Consider the following 17,910-nt stretch of genomic DNA (forward strand, 5'->3'; position numbering starts at 1 on the left):
ATGCGTTTCCCAGCATCACTAACTGGGATAGAGGATTCAAGGGAGGGAGAGGAAAGAAGGCAGACAGGAGGGGTCTCCTGTATCAGCTGTATTCTGTGGCCAGAGGCCTATTTGCCTCTGTAAACAAAGGATGCAGGGATGGTGACAGGGAGGGGGAGGCTTGCTGGGTCTAGTGATGAAGCCCAGACAAGGAGAATGGCAGCACCGAGTCCTGCTTGGATCCTCACATACCATTTCCTATAATACGAGTCCCAGTAACATGCACAGCATGCAGGAGGTGGCTGCGTACCAAGGTGGACGCTTTTAAAAAAATAAACCTTAATCAGTCCCTGGGACTCACTGAAAACTAATTTTTAGAAGCAAATCACCTAGTCTGGTTCTACCTTGCCAGACATTTTTATATCTGGTTTTGTTTTTTAAAGGTACCCCAAGCTACCCTGCCTAAATCAAAAACGTGCTTATTCACTCCACATCGCTCCCAACCAAGGGCTAGGGAGCTACAATTTAAGGCTTTCACCTCAAAGAGCACTGGCCTGGTCTGAAGCAGAAGCCTGGGTCTTGCACCTGCTCAGTTTCCGACAACAGACCGAAGTTACTCCTAGACGGAAGGATGGGGCGGGGGGGGGGGGGCTGGGAGGAGGCTGAGGCAGTTCCTCAGTAGTTTGTCCTGAAATCCTAGTGGAGAAGCCAGCACGAGGCACCCACTGAAAGAAGTGCCCAGAGTCTGCTGACTGCACTGTAGGAGTTAACAGTAAAGAGGTAGAAGTGTGTTTCTGAATCAGAGTGGAGGTGTCTCAGAAGGGTCCCACACTGGTGGTCCCTGAGCTACCTCCCTTCCATGAATGGGAAGAGTGCCCACACAGAACTGAAATGAAGCAAGGATGGGGTTCAGCTGGGCAGGGGCTGCGCTGTCTCTGGCAGAGCCCCACAAGTCAGAACTAATCATTTGTTGCAAGAAACCTTGCTGAGTATTGGGGGCAAAACTGAGGGAGGCCACAACTGGAAAGTGGAAGTTCTTTGATAGAGAGCAGAAAAGCCTATGTACAGTGAGTGGCCCTGAGTCCAAGGGAACTGCAAAGTGGAGGAGAGAAGGACGTTGTGGGTAAGAGAAGTTTCGTGTGGGAGGCAATGACACACCCACAGACTAGGACTCAAGGATCTCTCTGCTCAGTCCTAACTTTCTGAAACTCTTCTTCCTACAATTCCACAACTTCCTGGGAAATGGACAGGTAGGAGACACAAAGGAGGGGTTCACACCCTCTCCTTTGCTATTCACACCAGCCTAGAACCCCAGTCCCTCCTAAGACTAATGATAACAGCTCATGATGTTCAGGGTGGGAATTAGGGAAGGGGAGGAGACGGAAGTGGGCATGCCTTTCGTTTCTTCCCCTCCCCAGTTCAAAAGTAGGACGAGGGGGTCATGATACATACTTGGAGAAAAACAGAATTGCAGACCTGTGAGAAACTGCTCCAATCTTCTTGCCTGTCTTCTGCAGACACTGCTGAGGAAGGCAGGAACGACACAGTCATGGAAGATGGCAGAGACTGAAGCAGTCCAAAGTCAGTTTATTTCCCCACAGGGGAAAAATGTGACCTCAAGTGAAGAGAAGTCAGCGAGACCCGACTCCGCCTTGTAAACAGGGCTCCGGTTAACACCAGGTACCAAAAGGTTCCAGCTGGTGCCAACTGGAATGGACTGGTGGGAATGAATTCATGGTGTGTAAACAATGTTCACTGCAATCATTCTAAGGCTAACAGCTCGGCAAGAGAGGTGAAATGGTGTGTCTGAAGCGATTGTGTAAACAGTACCGTTGCTGGACAACACTGACTGAAAATGTAGGTGCTGGTGAAGGAGGGGTGGGGGTGGTGAGGAAGAGCAGAGGCCCTCTCTCCTGCCCGTCCGTTGGAAGCAGGTGATGGAGCCAAGTGACCCTCTGCAGCAGGGCCTGACTGACTGCTGTGGAGTCTGCAGGTTGGGACCAGAAGGCGGGCTTCTTCAGCTACTTTTCTCGAGGTCATCCAAAGTGAAACTCTCTGTCTCCAACAGGTCTCCCCAGTCTCCTGAGAGGAGCGGGTTCTGACACTTTGGAGAAAGAGAGGACTAAGTGTGGCTCCCGATTCAGATTTAAAAAAAATAAAAGTAAAAATACCTGAAGTCCTATAGTACGGGATCTTTTCATGGGGCTGGGGCTCAAGGCTCCTCCTGGAACTGATGCTGGAGCCTGAGCCCCCAAACCAAGTGCTCCATACAGATACTGGAATCTTTTCTGTTTGAACCAGCTCTGAAAGCTCAGCTGCGTTTACAGGGGATGCAGACGGGATGGGTACTGAAGCTCCCTGACAGAGTCCGGGACTGAGCTGAGGGCCTCCTTGGGGGCTACTGGAATGCCTGGTGGAAACGAGGCAGGGTGGTGGTGCTCAGGCCAGAGGTGAAGACAGGAGGCAAGGAGTGCAGGGGCCCAAAGTTCAGCGGTCCCCCAGCTCCCGGGGAATCCTGAGGCTGAGCTTGCAATGTGGTGAGCAGGGGCTGTGCTTCCGCCTGGGAGTAGCCCATGACCAGGCCCCCTGCGGCCCCGGGTGGGTTACACGAGGGCAGGTTGAGTGGAAGAAAGCCCAGTAAGTGGGAGAAGTCCACATTAGCAGTGCAGAGGGCCTCAGAGAGGTTGGCGGGGCTCTTGGTGAGCAGTGCTTCATCTAGGAGGGCCGCAGCTGCCGCCGGCTGAGGTGAGGCGGGCTGGGGTTCAGCGGATGAGAGAGACAGGCTTCCAGGAAGCTCCGCCAGAAAACTATCCACCTCCACTTTGGGCAATTTGTCAGGCAAGTATGAGGTAGATCCAAGTTGGTATTTTGGAGGAAGCTGAGCTGGAGAAGAGATAGGTGAGGATTCCAGAGGGTAGCTCATACCCATGGGCAGCGTGTTGTGCACCAAGGAGTGTGGCATGCCCGCGCTGGGCATGGCAGGGATGTGGGTGCCATACATGCCCATGGGTAACATGCTAGGGAAGGCCTTGGCCCCCATCATGTCCCGAGAGGCCATGCAGAGTACGGGGCTCAGCTCTTCCTTCACGCTGACTGTGGAGTTGCAGCTGAGAAGGCCTAACATGTCCACTGGCTCTGTCTTAATCTTGAGCAGCTCCTGTGAGTGGCTCTTCTTGACATGCCGTGTCAGGTGGTCCTTGCGGCCAAACCGCTGGGCACAGTACTGGCACAGGAAGTCCTTCCGGCCTGTGTGCACTACCAGGTGCCGCCGCACATCCTTACGAGTATAGAACCGCCGGTCACAGTGGTCACAGGGGTGCTTCTTCTCCTTGGCACCCCCTGCTACCCGGCGTGAATGGGCCTTCAGGTGCTCTAACAGTGCCTGGGTACTCTCAAAGGTCTGCAGGCACACTTTACAGCTGAGGTCACCACTGCTGGCAGCATGCATGGCCAGATGACGCCGGTAGCCCAGCTTTGTATTGTAATTCTTACCGCACTCGGAACAATGGAGAGCCTCTTTGTTGGGGTCATGGGTCTGCAGGTGGTTCCGGAGATGGTCCTTGCGGTGAAACATCTTATCACAGTACATGCACTGGTGTGGTTTCTGGGATGAATGGGTGGCCATGTGCCTGGGGTAGAGATGGAAAATAGAGGAGAAAGATGAGATTGCAAGGGCTGACCAGACAACTGAGGTAACCATTAACAGGGAACTGGGTATGAAAACTATGGTAGGGCCATGCAGTGGGATGGATGGAATAGCATGCCAACTATATTCTCGATATCCTGGCCCACCCACAGAATCACATATAGGGTGGAGCAAAAGATGGTTCACAGCTGTCTGCATGGAGAACAATACAATAATACATAAGAATACAGGGTAAACTGTTGCGTGTAGTCACACCTGTAAACCTACCTGTGCCCCACCCTGTATGTACTGCTATTTTCTGCAGCATTGTGTGCCAGAGCTAAACATCGGGAACAATCTCAATGTTCACCAATAGGAGACTGGTTAAACAAATTATGATAAACTCACAAAATAACTCAAGTTTTCTTAAGGGTCTTATTTTATGATTCCACTTAAAAAAAAAAAAAAAAGAGGCAGCCCTCACCAGTGTGGCTCAGTTGGTTGGGTGTCATCCCGCAAAGCGAAAGGCTGCCAGTTCGATTCCTGGTCAGGGCACATGCCTGGGTTGCAAGTTTGGTCCCTGGTGGGGGTGTATGAGAGGCAACCAGTCGATGTTTCTCTCTCACATCAATGTTTTTCTCCATCTTTCTCCCTCCCTTCCCTTCTCTCTAAAAATAAATCAGTCTTTAAAAAAAAATAAGGCAGCTTTCTATGTATCTACAAGGAACAAGCTCCTAAAATATAGTAAGTGTAAAACCAGCAATGAGATAGAAGAGCGCGTGTAGACTGGTACTATGCATATGAAGAGAGGGAAATAAATGTAAATTTGCTTGAATGTGCTTAAAATATTTCTAGAAGGATATAAAAGAAACTGACAACACTGCTTGCCTTTAGGGAGAAGAAATATGCAGCTTATGGGTGTGATGGGAGCATTTTCATTGTATATCTTTTGGTACCTTTTACATTTTAAATTATGTGAATGTATTTCCTTTTCAATAGATTGTATTTTTAAATATTTAAGTGACAAAATAAAGGGAAAGTGAAATATATCTAAACTTCCTGATCTGGGGCTGAGTCAGAAAAGGAAGTTCAGTATAGTGTATGCAACACACTCCCTTGTAAGAATAAAAAGGGAATACATGTTTGAATGTCTCAGCGAGGACATACTAGAAACTCACCTCCCCACCCTCCACCCGGCTGCCTTTGGGGAGAACAGTGACTTCAAGTGTGAGAACAATTCCTTTTTCACTGCATGCTCATTTTTACCATTTAAACTGTTTGCCATGTAAACTAGCAACATTTAAGAAACGTCTTCATTTGCTCTGGCTGGTGTGGTGCAGTGGATTGAGTGCAGGCCCACAAACCAAAAGGTCACCATTTTGACTCCCAGTCAGGGCAGACGGCTGGGTTGTGGGCCAGGTCCCCAGTGGGAGGAGTATGATAGGCAACCACGCACACCCTCTCCTTCTCCCACCCTTCCTCTCTCTTAAAATAAATAAACAAAATCTTAAAAAAAACAACCCCAAAACATTTTCATGGTGTGGCACCTCAGCGTCCCTTGGTTTACCTGCTCCCGTCTGACTGGAAAGCAGCTCAGAGTCTAGGATTACAACCCAGAGCTCCATAATACATTCAGAATTGATTCTGTAAGACTTTGGGGCCCACCATTTGCTAGGCCCTGCACTCAAGCCTTGTCCTCCATCAGAGGCTGAAGCACAGAGCAGTCCCACACAGCAGTCAGTAAGTGGCAGAAGCTAAATTTAAACACCGACCTTGAGAACCGGGTTCACTTAGGTATGCCACCACTGTCTCTAGTGTAGCACCCAGTGATCCCTTCTGTCTGAAGACATCAAACATGCCATTCCTCTCATGCTACTCTGGTGTTCACACCCATGAGGTTACCACTGACCTCCTGAGGCATAACTGGCCGGGTAATGTGTGACAGGGAAGTACTGAGTGATCCACAGTCCACTCCCCTCGTTTTGCAGGTGAAGAAACGAAAGCCCAAAGATGTTTGGTAACTCACCTAAGGTCACACAATGACTGTGGGTGCAGTCGGGGTCCTGCCTCCTGGACTAGGACCTTTCTTGCAGCCTCTCACGGACACCCAGATTGTCACTAAGGTCGTCTAAGAGCATGCTCTCCAGCATTTATCATCAGTTGGACTCAAATAAACACACAAAAATTCTCAAAAAAAAAAAAGGTGGTCTAAGAGGACAGCCACAAGTGGAGTCCAGCGAAGACACAGAAGCACGCAGATTCAAAGCATTCCTGAGGACCACAGAACTGTCCCAAGGGCAGTCCTGGTCACACACCCTGCCACCTGGTTTAGTTCCTTCCCAGAAACTATTTTCCAAACAAGGAACTGAGGCTTTCTGTGGTTGGTCATCTTGTTCACATTACTTGCTTGCTGTCTGTCTACACTATTAAGACAGCGGACTCAAGGAGGGCCAGCACTCCCAGCTACAGGTGCACAGCATGTAGCAGGAGCTCAACGAGTCCCAGCCTGATGGATGCAAGAGGGCACCGGGCAGGCTACCTCCGTTGTAAAGGGCGGTGCGCACTCCTGATAGAAAAGCAAGGATAAAATAAAAACCGCCTTGAAGCAGGGCCCCCCCTTCAGAGCTGCTCTGCCATGTCTGCTCTACGCCAGGGCTTTCGCGTTCCATTTCACTTCGGCAAGGGTTCTTGGTCTGGCAAGTTTCATGAAGGCCGCTGAGCCAGAGGATACCAGGGACTCTACAGACACAGAAGTAATCATCTACGTGACAGGCTGGTTCAGTAGAAGAGGCACTACAGGACCTAAGAAGCTATGTGACCTTGGGTAGGTTACCTCCCTACTCTGAGCCTCCACTTTAAAATTTATAGATAGGACCCCAGTGTCTCCCTTTCTTTCTGAAGTTCTAAGATTGATTCCTAATTTCTAACCAAGATTTTCACCATTACCTTACAGGAGTGGGGGAAGTAGTATAGAGAACAAATGTTCAATCTAGTTTGTTCATGGCTATCTGATGTGATACCCATCACATTTTAGTGTTTGAATAAAAATCACCACCATTGCCCTGGCCAGTGTGGCTCCAGTTAGTTAGAATGCTGTCCTGTAGACCAAAACGTCATGGGTTCGACTCCCAGAGCTCGTACTCAGGTTGTGGGTTCAGTCCCCAGCTGGGGCACGTACCAGAGGGCAATTTGATCAATGTCTCTCACATCCATGTTTCTCTCTTTCTCCCCCTTCCTCCCTCTATAAAAGCAATGGAAAAAATGTCCTCCTCAGGTGAGGATTACAAACAAAAACCCACCCCCATTATGTTTTACTGTGTGACCCCAAATGGTTGGCATTCGGGACATACTGTGGGACGAATTAACCTCTACTCTTCTGCCACACTCAGTGGAGTCTCTGGCTTGGTCCTCCTGGAACCTCAGGACAGGAAGAGGTACGGGAGTGCCACCTACCTATACAGCTTATACTTGGAGGCAAAAGCCTTGCCACAGTGCAGCTGAGGGCAGCTATATGGTCTCTGTTCTGGGTGAGGGAGGCTGTGAGGCCTCAGCTTCTCCCCATTTGAGAAGGGTGTCCCCGAGATTTCACATTGGCACTTCACTTGACTCTCCGCCTCCCGGCCCCGAGGTCTGGGAACTAGTTTCCAGCCCACTTCCTCCTCCTGCTTTGCATCTTGAATCCAGGGGGGGACGCTGGTGAAAAATGTGGTCATGGCAAGGCTAATGGCGAAGGGCCATGTTACTCAGAAAGCCTCCCCATCGGCTCCACACAGGCTCTCTGCTCTGTCACAGCCTCCAACGCAGCCGTCAGAAAACAATCTCTTCACCTGAAACGTCAGAACACCTGGTGTTAGGGAGTCTGGTCCAATGGCAACAGAGACTGGAGGCAACAAACAGAGCCCCGTTTCAATCCCAGCCCTTCCAATGACTTCTCTGAGATGTTTCCTCACGTACAAAATAAACTGAATCATAAGAATGCTTTGAGGATCAAATGAGATCATGAATATGGAGGATTCGGTAGAAGGCTGGGCATCTAATAAGTGCTTAGTGGTAACCATGATTACTAGTACCACCTAGGCTAACAGGAAACAAGATAATCTGAGGAAATAAAAGCCCTCAACTCCAAACTTTCTTTTCTAACTTCTGTTTTAGATCCTTTCTATTAAACTTAGAGATAGCGGTTCTATCTCCTCTTCCTTCTCTTTACCCTAACTCCCCCTCACCCACTATTTTCCACAATTCTACTCCTCATGGAGGTGCTAAGGAGCAATAAAATGCCCAAAAGGCAGAAGAGGAAAAGAAGAAGCTTTTATTTAGCGAATTTACACCCTGAAAAGTCAGCCCCTGTGCCAGATGTGTTTCTTAGCAGCACAACATCAAGAGGTTCTGTCTGAGGAGGCAACAGCACACTAAGCATTTCCCCTGAACCAGTTCTGGTCCCACCCTGCCCTCCACCATCTGAGTCTCTTGGTCTCAGGTCCAGACTCTGCTTCTTTAGCAAAGCCTGTCCAATACCCTAAGCTGATGAGTGGCCCCTCCTATAGCCATTCACAGCGCACGTGCATTTCTCCATGAGAAGCAGGTAACAACACACTTGCATTAGAACTTAGTTTCTTCCACTGAACTCTGCTTCTTTGAGGGCTCAGATCGTATCTCTTTCATCTCCATACACCTAGCATCTAGAAACGAACCCTCGACTTTCTTTTAGATGAGTATATTAGTCATTGATGTAAGTTGATTCTCATAGGCTTAACTTATGCTCAAGAAGTTCTGGTTTAGCCCTGGCTGGTGTGGCTCAGTGGGTTGAGTGCTGTCCTGCAAACCAAAGGGTTATTAGTCGGACTCCCAGTCGGAGCACATGCCTGGGTTGCGGGCCAAGTCCCCAGTAGGGAGCACATGAGAGGCAACCACGCATTGATGTTTCTCTCCCTCTCTCCCTCCCTTCCCCTCTCTCTAAAAATAAATAAAATAAAATTAAATTAAATTAAATTAAAAAAGGAAGTTTTTCTGGGTTTATAGCACTTCCCAAGTGTGGAGCTATTATGCTGACACCTGATCCTCTCTTGTGTTGAGTAGAAGGGGAGAGAAGAAGGTGGCCGGAGCACAGTGACACTTCTTTCCTGACATCAACTCAGTGGAAGAGGATGGGAGTTACCAAACTGACTCCTTTTGAAGAGGTCGTGCCAAAGTGTGGTCATGAGAGTTTACCATGTGAAGAGAGCAAAGGGTATCTGGGAACTGTCCACGAGAATCTGGGCAGGGCTCTAACCACACTGACTAGCTATGGGCTACAGAACGCTTGCTCAGCTCATTAGCACCTGCTGCTTACAGTGACCATTCATCCAACAGACTGGCCGTGAACGAGATGATAGGATCAGCGGGTTCATACCCTAGAGAGCTTTGCTCATCATTAACATGAGCTACGCCCTGTCCAGGAACCATTCCACTTGTTGAAGAAACACTGCAATGTAATATGATAAACATTTCCCCATCACGAGTGGAGATTTGCCTAGAAAGATCTGCACAAAGGTGGCTACATTTTACCTAAGTCACGTGCTGATGAGGCGTAGAACTAGTCCCACTTGAGCCTTCCAGTCCAGGCATATTTACCTGCTTCACTATAAACCTCAAAGGCCTTTGACGTCTGCCTTTCATTAAGTATCCTCCTTCACAAAGGTGGAATTACCTGTTTATAATACCAGAGATTACCACGAACCTTGGAATTGGGTAGATAGCAAGCACAAGTTTGAAGGGGATTTCCCCTACCTTCAAAGTCAAATTCTGCTCCCCCTTGATACTCTGAAATCATGCACCTCAGCTTCTGGAAAGCTGGGAATGGCAGGCAGCCAGAGGGAAGCAAGCTCCATCCCTGGCTAATATGAGAGGGGAGCCTAGCCCTGGAAATTCCGCACAAACTCAGAAAGAGAACAGTACATCCCCCGCCTCCCACACGTCCACCTCATCTGTTCTCCTGAACAAGCACAAACAAGACACAGCAGTTCAGTTTGCAGCTACTGAAAGAGTGAGTAATGGGCTTCTAGGAAACAGGCTGGTGGTGGCTAAGAAGAGCTCACGAGGCTGTACTCAGAACCAAAGGAGGAAGGCAGCAGCCATGTGCTTGCCTTGATCTGCATTTAATGGGGCTATGGCTTTAAAAGGAAAGCAGCCAACACCCAGATCCTATTCCCTCCACGCTTTGTAAAAAGGCACAGCTAAAAAGGCACAGCGGAAGTCCTTACCTACAGTCACACTGAAAGGCTACTGGACAACCAAAGCAGCTATTGTTACCTTAGGAAAACTTTTGGGAATCTAGTATCTCTCCTTCTGTCCTGTGTCTGCAAACTCCTCTCCTCCAGAATGATTGCTAGGCTTCTCTCACATTAGCAGGCCTATGCCTTCAGACTTCTTCCTCAGCGAAACTGTCAAAGAATTCTGCTTCTCTTTTAAAGCTGCTCTTCTGGTCTTACTGCCTAACCTTAACTCCAGAGAAGCTGACAGAACCTGTTCCCATAAAACAAACACAATCAATCCCTCCCAGTTACTGGTGTATTTTCCCAGTAACTCAGTGTATTTTCATCCTAAGATTCCTTCTGGCACCTGATCTAAAGAGGGAGACAGCGGGGAAAGAACCTTGGACTTGTTTTCAAAAGAGCTGCCACTTACTGGCTGTGAAACCACGGGCAGGTTATTTTGTTTCCCTGAGCCCCAGTTTCATCAGTTGCTACGAGAGGCTTACTGGGAACATTTGAGATCTTGCTTCCCAACACTGTCCTCAGTTTGGCTCAAATAAACTTATAGAAGTTCAAATAAAATAAAACAGACTTATTAGCCTTACCTATAATAGTCCCATGAAGGATTAAGTGAAATAATAATCTTGAAAGCATCTGATACAGGAAATGTGTGAATACATGCAGTGCCATCTCTGACATCTAAATTGTGTCTGCCACTTTTCCACATGGGGCCTGAGAAGTACTTCTCTCCCCACCAACCCCCACCCTTTAAAGTTACTTTTCAGGCCTCAGCTTCCTTCCCTTCCCAACATCTCCCCAGAAGGCAACCTTCCCCTTTTCCCCTCACAATTAACCCTCACACATCCTCTCTAACCTGTCTTTGCCTTCCTACCATACTACATCCTGGGCCAGAGTTCTCTCACTTTAGGAATCTCTTCTATTACTATGTCTCACACCCCAAATACAATGCTTGCTAAAAACTCTGGACAGCCATCTTTGGCAGATGAAAGGAGACATACTGCTCCGTAGTCTGGCTGTCCTCTGCTGTGAGCCATAATTCCTGCTGCCTTCTGATGCAACTAGTTTTTATGGTGTTACATCATCTCTATAGAAACTGCGATCTTTCTCCATTATTAGCCTGTTTCCTCATCTGTAAAGCTAAAAATACTTACCTCACTGGCTTGTTGAAAGGATTATGTTAGTCAGGTATGCAAAGAGCTCAGCATAGGGCTCGGCTTGCTGTAAATACCCAACAAAAGGCAGCTATTTGCCTTTGTATTGAGTTGCATGTTCCCACCTTCTGCTGCCACACTCTCCAAACCCTCTCAAAACGCTGTTGAGAACTAGCCCTCCTGCAGCAAGGAAAGGGTTAATCTCTAAGTGTTCTTAACTAGGGAGACCCACAGAGGATTAACAGCTCCACTTCAGTGACTACCCTAAAATAGCTTTTTATCCCCTCTGCCTAAGAGCTACTTGGGGATCTGAAGAACTTAATTCAACACCTGCCCAAGAGGAAACACACCCTGCACCCTGGAACCCGTTCCTTGGGGCGGATAGAATCTTCCCTTAAGCAGAACCCAAAATAGTAACTGGGAAATTATAAATAGATTTAGAGAAAAAAGCCAGGTCCTGACCTGCGTACCAGAAACAAATCCAAAGATACACTGACTGGATGGAAAACAGTGAGAAGAATGAGAATAGTTGCCCCCTCCACCCCCGCCCGCGCACCCCCCTCTCACACCACTCCAGAGTGGTAGGAGAATTAAGTTACAGAGAGGCTGCAGTCTCAGTAACTTGCATCATTCCAAGAGAAATCAAACTGGATTAACAGGGGCTGGATTTACTCTTGGGCTCCTAGTTCTGTCAGTTTAGATGGGCCCTCTCTGGAGTCCCTTTGATTCGCTATTTCCTCTCCTTTCCACTGCCTCCCACTCCAGAGGAGACCTCGAGAAAACGGCTGCACCTCACTAGAGCCCTATTTCCATGAAGAGGAAACCTGATAGATACCCACCCCAACCCACCCCCCCACCTCTGCCCCAATCTGGTGGCCTCCCATAGTTGGGAGTGGGGGGCAGATCAGAATCCCAAGGCCAGCCTCCATCACACTCCTAAACTGACAGATGGAAAAACACCCAAACCAGGAGACAGGCCACCCAGGCAGGTGAAAGCCCCAGCAACTCCTTTCCCCCTCGCCAAGCTGGGGCCGGAGTGCGGGACTGGATTTGCAGGGAACAGCCTGGTTCCTCCAGCAACTTCTAGACCACCCGACTGTGTGGTGGGAAAGGTTACACTCCCCTGGGGCTGGGAGAGATGGGAGTGGACGGCTGCCGGGGAAGGAACGAATTCAGGGATAGTCTGGAGATCTCAGGGTTAGGAAGAAAGGGCAAGGACTCATGATCAAGCTAACGGATCTCTAAGGGACCCCCCTCAAAAAAAAAAAAAAAAAAAAGATTGGGAGGGATCACAGGGACTGAAAGGTTCCGGAGAGCCACAAGTGTATTCCCTGAATTTTAAGAGTCTGGAAAAGGGTATTCGGATGGACGATATCTAAGGTTAGGGAGCACAGCCACTGAGGAGAGAACATCTGGGTTTCCCAGAGCCAGGTATTTGAGGGAAGCCTCAAAAAAGGATTGTGAGGCTCCGGAATATGAAAAAGGGTAAAGAGCGGGCTGTTTGGAGCTGGGAAGGGGGCTCTGTGGGTCTGGGTAGGCGTGTCTGAGGGGAGGGAGCAGGTGCAGCTTATCTGGGTCTCCAGGGACCCTCGGGGTCGGAGAGTAAGGGACCCTTAGGGCTGCGTCTCCAGGTCTCGGAGAAGAGGGGTGGGCAGTGGAGCTTCGTAGCGTCCCCCAGGCCCCACGTATTGGCTCCAGGGAGGGTTCGTCACCCTGGGGCCTATCTGGGCCCGGGCTGACGCAGAGGGGGCCTCGGTCGGGGGTGTGGACGACCGCGCTGCAGGGCCGGAGAAGAGGGGCTCCGCCGCTCAGTGTCCCGGGCGCACGGGCGCAGAGAGACGGCCTCCCGCCCCGCTCCCCGCCGTCCCCTGGGGCCCTCGCCGGCACTCACCGCGCTCGGGCTCCGCCAGGCCCGTTCAGGCCCCGGTAGTGGCGGCGGTCGGGCCATTGTACGGTGCATTGTGGGAGCCGCGCGAGCGAGGGCTCGGGCCGTGGAGGGGGCGGTGCCGCGGGCTCTCTATGGTCCCGCCCGCCTGCAGGCTAGAGAGGCCGGGGCGGTGCGCGGGCGGCGCGCGGGGACCGTCGGGAGCGGGGCGGACGCTCACGCCCCTCCTTTCCTCTCCGCCTCCGCCCTGCGGCGCGCTCGGGCTTCGGAGCCGACATGGGCGCCGCCGCGTGGGCATGGCCGCCCTTGCCGCTGTGTGCGTTTCTCCAGCTGCTGCTTCTGCCGCTCCCCGGGCTGCCCGCGGGCTCCTGGGATCCGGCCGGTTACCTGCTCTACTGCCCATGCATGGGTAAGGCCTCCCGAGCCCTCTGCTCAAATGAGGAAACTGAGGCCCAGAGAGGCGAAGCCACTCCTCTGAGGCGCCCAGAGTCACCTTGACAAGTTCAGGACAGAACCCTGTCGTGGGCAATGAGAGGCCTCAGCGTCCAACCTTCCATTTGTCAGCAGATGAAAATACAGGCCGCGAAGGGTTACATGTCTTGCGCGAGGTCTAAGCTATTCCGGAGCCTAGTAAATGGAGTTAGTGGGGCAGGACTTTGTTACAGACCGGACCCAGCACTCACTTTGGGCAATTCTTTCATTCATTAGAAAAATGTTTACAAGTCGCTAACCTTGTGCCCAGCCCTGTGCGCTGCTCTAGGGATTTAGCAGTGATAATACAGAAAACTCCATGGCCTTGTGGAGCTTCCATTTTAGTTGGGAAAGACAGTCAATAAGAAATAAGCATAAACGTTAAATTATTTATGAGAAAATAAAGTAGAAAAAGGTGAGGGAAAATCTAATGGCCCGCCCAGGGGTGCAGTTTAAGTGGGGTGGTGAATCATCATTGTAAAAATCATGCATTTCTTTAAATCCTCCAGACGCCTAACCGTGATGATTTGGACCTCTGCCCATCTTCTCCACACCCTTCTTTCCCAGATCCTCCAGCTGCACACTTAGTCCCTTTCTGTTCTTTGCACATACTCCGGTCCTGAAGCCTGTGCCATTGCCTATGCTGTTCCCTCTGCCGGAACACACCCTCTTCACTTCTGCCATACCAACTCCTTCCCATCCTCAAGGCACAGCTTCAATAGCACCAGAAAGGACTTCACTGACCTCAACCCAAATAATGTCTTTATTCTCCATTACCAAACTTCTTTCATTTCATTCTTGAAATTATCAAAATTTGTCACTGTATATTTATTTACATGTTTAATTTGAGTGCCTTGAGAGCAGAGACCTTATCCTTCTTGCTCACTCCTGTATTCCAGCATCTAGCAGAGAGCCTGGCACTTTGTGTTTTCTTCCAGATTATCCAAAAAATAATATTTGTGGGATGAATGAATGGAGGCCACGCTAGGGATAACAAAGAGAATCAGACAAGGTTCTTGCCTTGAGGCATTCACAGCCTGAGGACACAGCCAAGTACAAAGGCCAGGAAGTGGGAAAGGACATAGGATTAGTGAAGAACCAACACTAACTCCAGTCCAAGATGAGAAGCAGAGAAGGGGACTGAGTAATGGCAGCAGGTTGTTGGAAAGATCCTAGTGAATGAGGCATCAGAGTTGCCTTTCCTTGAGCAGATGAGTAGAGAGAGAGGTGGAAAGGCACTCCTGGAGGGAACATCAAAAAGCAACGGCTTGGGCCCTGGCTAGTGTGGCTCAGTTGGTTGAAGCATCATCCCATAACCAAAGGTTCGGGTTTGATTCTTGGTCAGGGCACATACCTGGGTTGCAGGTTTGATCTGCGGTCTAGGCATGCGTAGTCCCTGGTTTGAGCATGTGTTGGAGGCAACCAATCGATGCTTCTCTCTCAAATTGATATTTGTGTCTCTCCCTCTCTCCTCTCTCTAAAAGCAATGAAAAAATTGGGTGAAGGTTAAAAAAAGCAAAGGCTTGAGTTAAGCATGTGTAGACTAGGAGTGTAGAGAATGTTTAGGAAACAGTAGGGAGCCTGGAGTGGCTGAGGCAGAAGGGACAGGGCCTGAAGGGCCTTGACTGTGAGACCCATGAGTCTAGACTTAACCCTACACTACCAGCTCCCCTGGCTCTTTCCAACCCTGGCTCTGCATCCTTTATGAGCCCTGCATTCTCCATGCCCTCAATGCCCCAGGCCTCACCTCACTCACAATATACCATCCAGGGCGCTTCGGGAACCAGGCTGATCACTTCTTGGGCTCCCTGGCGTTTGCAAAGCTGTTGAACCGCACCCTGGCTGTACCCCCTTGGATTGAGTACCAGCATCACAAGCCTCCCTTTACCAATGTGAGTACCCCTCGATGATGTTGGCCCTTGTCTGCTCTTCAATCTTGTTCACCTTTGCTTCTTGACCCCAAGTCCTCTGGGCTTTACCTTCCACCCCTCTGTTCCTAACTCCTACCCCACCCAGAACTTTCTTCCCTGAAATAAAATAACTAACGTTTATCCTGCGCTACTTGTCTGCCAGGTACTGTTCTGAGCACTGCATGAGGATTTGCTATTTTCTCCCTCATCACATCCCAAAGAGGAAGCTGATTTAGAGAGATTAGGTAATTTGTCCTAGGTCACGCTGCTTGTGCATAGCAGAGCTGGAGTTTTAGTCTGTGCTGTCTGACTCTAGGACCTGTGGCCCGAACCTAAAGCCCCATTCTTCAACCCTGCTTGATCTCACCCTTTGTGCACCCCATTGGTCAAAGGTAAAGCCATTATCAGTTTCGAAAGATAGGCTGAAGCACAGGTTAGTTAAATGTGTCCAAGGCCACAAACCCAAGCTCCAGCACCACGTCTCATCCCAGCAAGGGGCTCCCTGAGCACAGTGATGCTCAGCATCCTCCAATTCCTTGCTTATTCTTTGTGTCTTCCACTGGTCCTCTGTCTGTCTTTGTTCACACTGTATCTGTGGGGGCCAGGCAGGAGTAACTGAATTAATATTTAATAAATTGACTTTAAAAGTTTTCAATAAACCCTGACTGATATGGCTCAGTGGATTGAGCGCTGGCCAGCTAACCCAAGGGTTGCCAGTTTGATTCCCAGTCAGGGCACATACCTGGGTTGTGGGCCAGGTCCCCAGTTGGGGGTGCATGCACAAGAGGCAACCACACATTGATGTTTTTCTCCCTCTCTTTGTCCTTCCCCTCCCCTCTCTCTAAAAAAAATAAATAAATAAGATACTTAAAAAATTTTTTAGTAAGCCCTGACCTGTGTGGCTCAGTGGATTGGGTGTCTGTCATCTCACAAACCAAAAGACCACTGGTTTAATTCCTGTTCAAGGCACATTCCTGGGTTGTGAGCCAGGTCCCTGGTTAGGGGACAGGCATCTGATTGATGTTTCTTTCTCTTACACATCACACATCCATGTTTCTTTCCCTCTCTCCCTCCCTTCCCCTCTCTCTAAAACATGCAATATTAAAAAAATTTTTTCTGGTTAATTTTATTTTACTTTTATTTTTTTTTAATTTTATTGATTATGCCATTACAGTTGTTCTACTTCCCCACTTCATTCCCCGCCACCCTGCACCTCCTCCCCCACCATCCCCTCCTTTAGTTTATGACCATCTGTCTCAAGTTCTTTAGATTCTGTATTTCCCCTACTATTCTTGCCCTCCCCCATCTATTTTCTACCTACTGTCTATGCTACTTATTTTCTGTACCTTCTCCCACTCCCCTGTTGCTAGCCCTGCATGAGATCTTCATTTCTATGGTTCCGCTCCTGATTTAGCTGTCCTCTTAGTTTGCTTTTATTTTAGGTGTGGTTGTTAATGACTGTGAGTTTGCTGTCCTTTCACTGTTCATCTTTTTTTATCTTCTTTTTCTTAGAAAAGTCCCTTTAACATTTCATAGAATAAGGGCTTGGTGATGATGAACTCCTTGAATTTGATCTTATCTGAGAAGCACTTTATCTGTCCTTCCATTCTAAATGAAAGCTTTGCTGGATAGAGCAATCTTGGTTGTAGGTCTTTGGATTTCATGACTTGGAATACCTCTTTCCAGCCCCTTCTTGCCTTTAAGGTGTCTTTTGAGAAATCCGCTGACAGTCTGATGGGAACTCCTTTGTAGGTGACTGTCCCCTTATCTCTTGCTGCTTCTAGGATTCTCTCCTTCATTTTCATCTTGGCTAATGTAATGATGATGTGCCTTGGTGTGTTCCTTCTTGGGTCCAACTTCTTTGGGACTCTCTGAGTTTCCTGGATTTCCTGGAAGTCTATGGCCTTTGCCAGATTGGGGAAATTCTCCTTTATTATTTGTTTGAATAAGCTTTCCACTCATGGCTCTTCCTCTTCCCCTTCTGGTACCCCTATAATTCAGATGTTGGAACGTTTGAAGATGTCCTGGAGGTTCCTAAGCCTCTCCTCATTTTTTTGAATTCTTGTTCTTCATATTTTTCTGTTTGGTCATTTTTTTCTTCCTTCTGGTCCACTCCCTTGATTTGAGTTCCAGTTTCCTTTCCATTGCTATTGGTTTCCTGTGCATTTCCCTTCATTTCAATTAGTTTAGCCTTCATTTGTTCCTCTAATTTGTGACTAAAACAACCAGTACTGTGAGCATCCTGATCACCAGTGTTTTGAACTGTGCCTCTGATAGGTTGGCAATTTCTTGTTTGCTTAGAGTTATGGGCTCTGGGACTTTGAGTTCTTCTTAAGCCATATTTTGGTCTGTTCACGTCTGTTTTGTATAAGGAGCAGAGCCTTAGGTATTCACCATGGTGGGGCCTGTATGTGACGCTGTATGTGGGGGCAGGGTCAGAGAGGGAGCAATAGCAGTCCCCTCTGCTGCTTCCTGAGGCTAGGGCCTGCGCAGTCTGTCTCACTGCTTGCTCCTTTGCTGGTTTATCTGTGTGCAAATGTGTGACCCCAGTCAGCCTGCCGCCTTGCGCCCTCACTGGATCTGCCCGTCACAATCCCACTCCTGGGATCTGCCAACTGGTCAACTGCCAACCGCACTC

General features: G+C 49.1%; 3 protein-coding genes across 7 annotated transcripts in view; 2 read left to right on the forward strand and 1 right to left on the reverse strand.

Moving 5' to 3' along the window:
• TM9SF4 (transmembrane 9 superfamily member 4) overlaps window positions 1–2,064 on the forward strand; it is a 69,203-nt gene extending 67,139 nt beyond the window's left edge. Inside the window, exon 18 of the mRNA XM_053671114.1 lies at window positions 1,497–2,064. Within this exon, the coding sequence (XP_053527089.1) occupies window positions 1,497–1,637 (141 nt within the window). The 3' untranslated portion in view covers window positions 1,638–2,064. The remainder of the gene's footprint in view (window positions 1–1,496) is intronic.
• On the reverse strand, window positions 1,852–13,008 carry PLAGL2 (PLAG1 like zinc finger 2). Of its 5 annotated transcripts, XM_053671117.1 has the most exons (4): window positions 12,898–13,008; window positions 7,058–7,431; window positions 4,089–4,184; window positions 1,852–3,608 (listed from the first exon to the last, which is right to left on the reverse strand). In XM_053671117.1, exons 2-4 carry the CDS (start codon window positions 7,315–7,317, stop codon window positions 2,378–2,380), a joined length of 1,587 nt encoding a protein of 528 aa, XP_053527092.1. In that variant the 5' UTR covers window positions 7,318–7,431; window positions 12,898–13,008; the 3' UTR covers window positions 1,852–2,377. The 5 variants fall into 5 exon arrangements, with proteins under 5 accessions (XP_053527092.1, XP_036999098.2, XP_053527093.1 ...); XM_037143203.2 differs by lacking the exon at window positions 4,089–4,184 and having other exon boundaries at window positions 12,898–13,007; XM_053671118.1 differs by lacking the exons at window positions 7,058–7,431; window positions 12,898–13,008 and adding an exon at window positions 5,631–7,051.
• An 87-nt stretch (window positions 13,009–13,095) lies between these two features.
• POFUT1 (protein O-fucosyltransferase 1) overlaps window positions 13,096–17,910 on the forward strand; it is a 28,643-nt gene continuing 23,828 nt past the window's right edge. The window contains exons 1-2 of the mRNA XM_037143209.2: window positions 13,096–13,300; window positions 15,133–15,254. Coding sequence (XP_036999104.2) covers window positions 13,168–13,300; window positions 15,133–15,254 — 255 coding nt within the window. The 5' untranslated portion in view covers window positions 13,096–13,167. The remainder of the gene's footprint in view (window positions 13,301–15,132; window positions 15,255–17,910) is intronic.

Source organism: Artibeus jamaicensis, unplaced genomic scaffold (genome assembly GCF_021234435.1).
Source record: "Artibeus jamaicensis isolate MK-2021 breed Jamaican fruit bat unplaced genomic scaffold, CSHL_Jam_final contig_685, whole genome shotgun sequence".
Taxonomy (NCBI): domain Eukaryota; kingdom Metazoa; phylum Chordata; class Mammalia; order Chiroptera; family Phyllostomidae; genus Artibeus; species Artibeus jamaicensis.

Excerpts from the sequence above, each read along its gene's own strand:
- PLAGL2 (XM_053671117.1), bottom strand. The coding sequence starts at position 7,317 with ATGACCACATTTTTCACCAGCGTCCCCCCCTGGATTCAAGATGCAAAG. Across the intron at positions 4,185-7,057 it reads TCCAAGTATAAGCTGTATAG|GGACCAAACTTGCAACCCAG; the intron begins GTAGGTGGCACT and ends CACCCCCACCAG. Across the intron at positions 3,609-4,088 it reads CAACCAACTGAGCCACACTG|GCACATGGCCACCCATTCAT; the intron begins GTGAGGGCTGCC and ends TCTCTACCCCAG.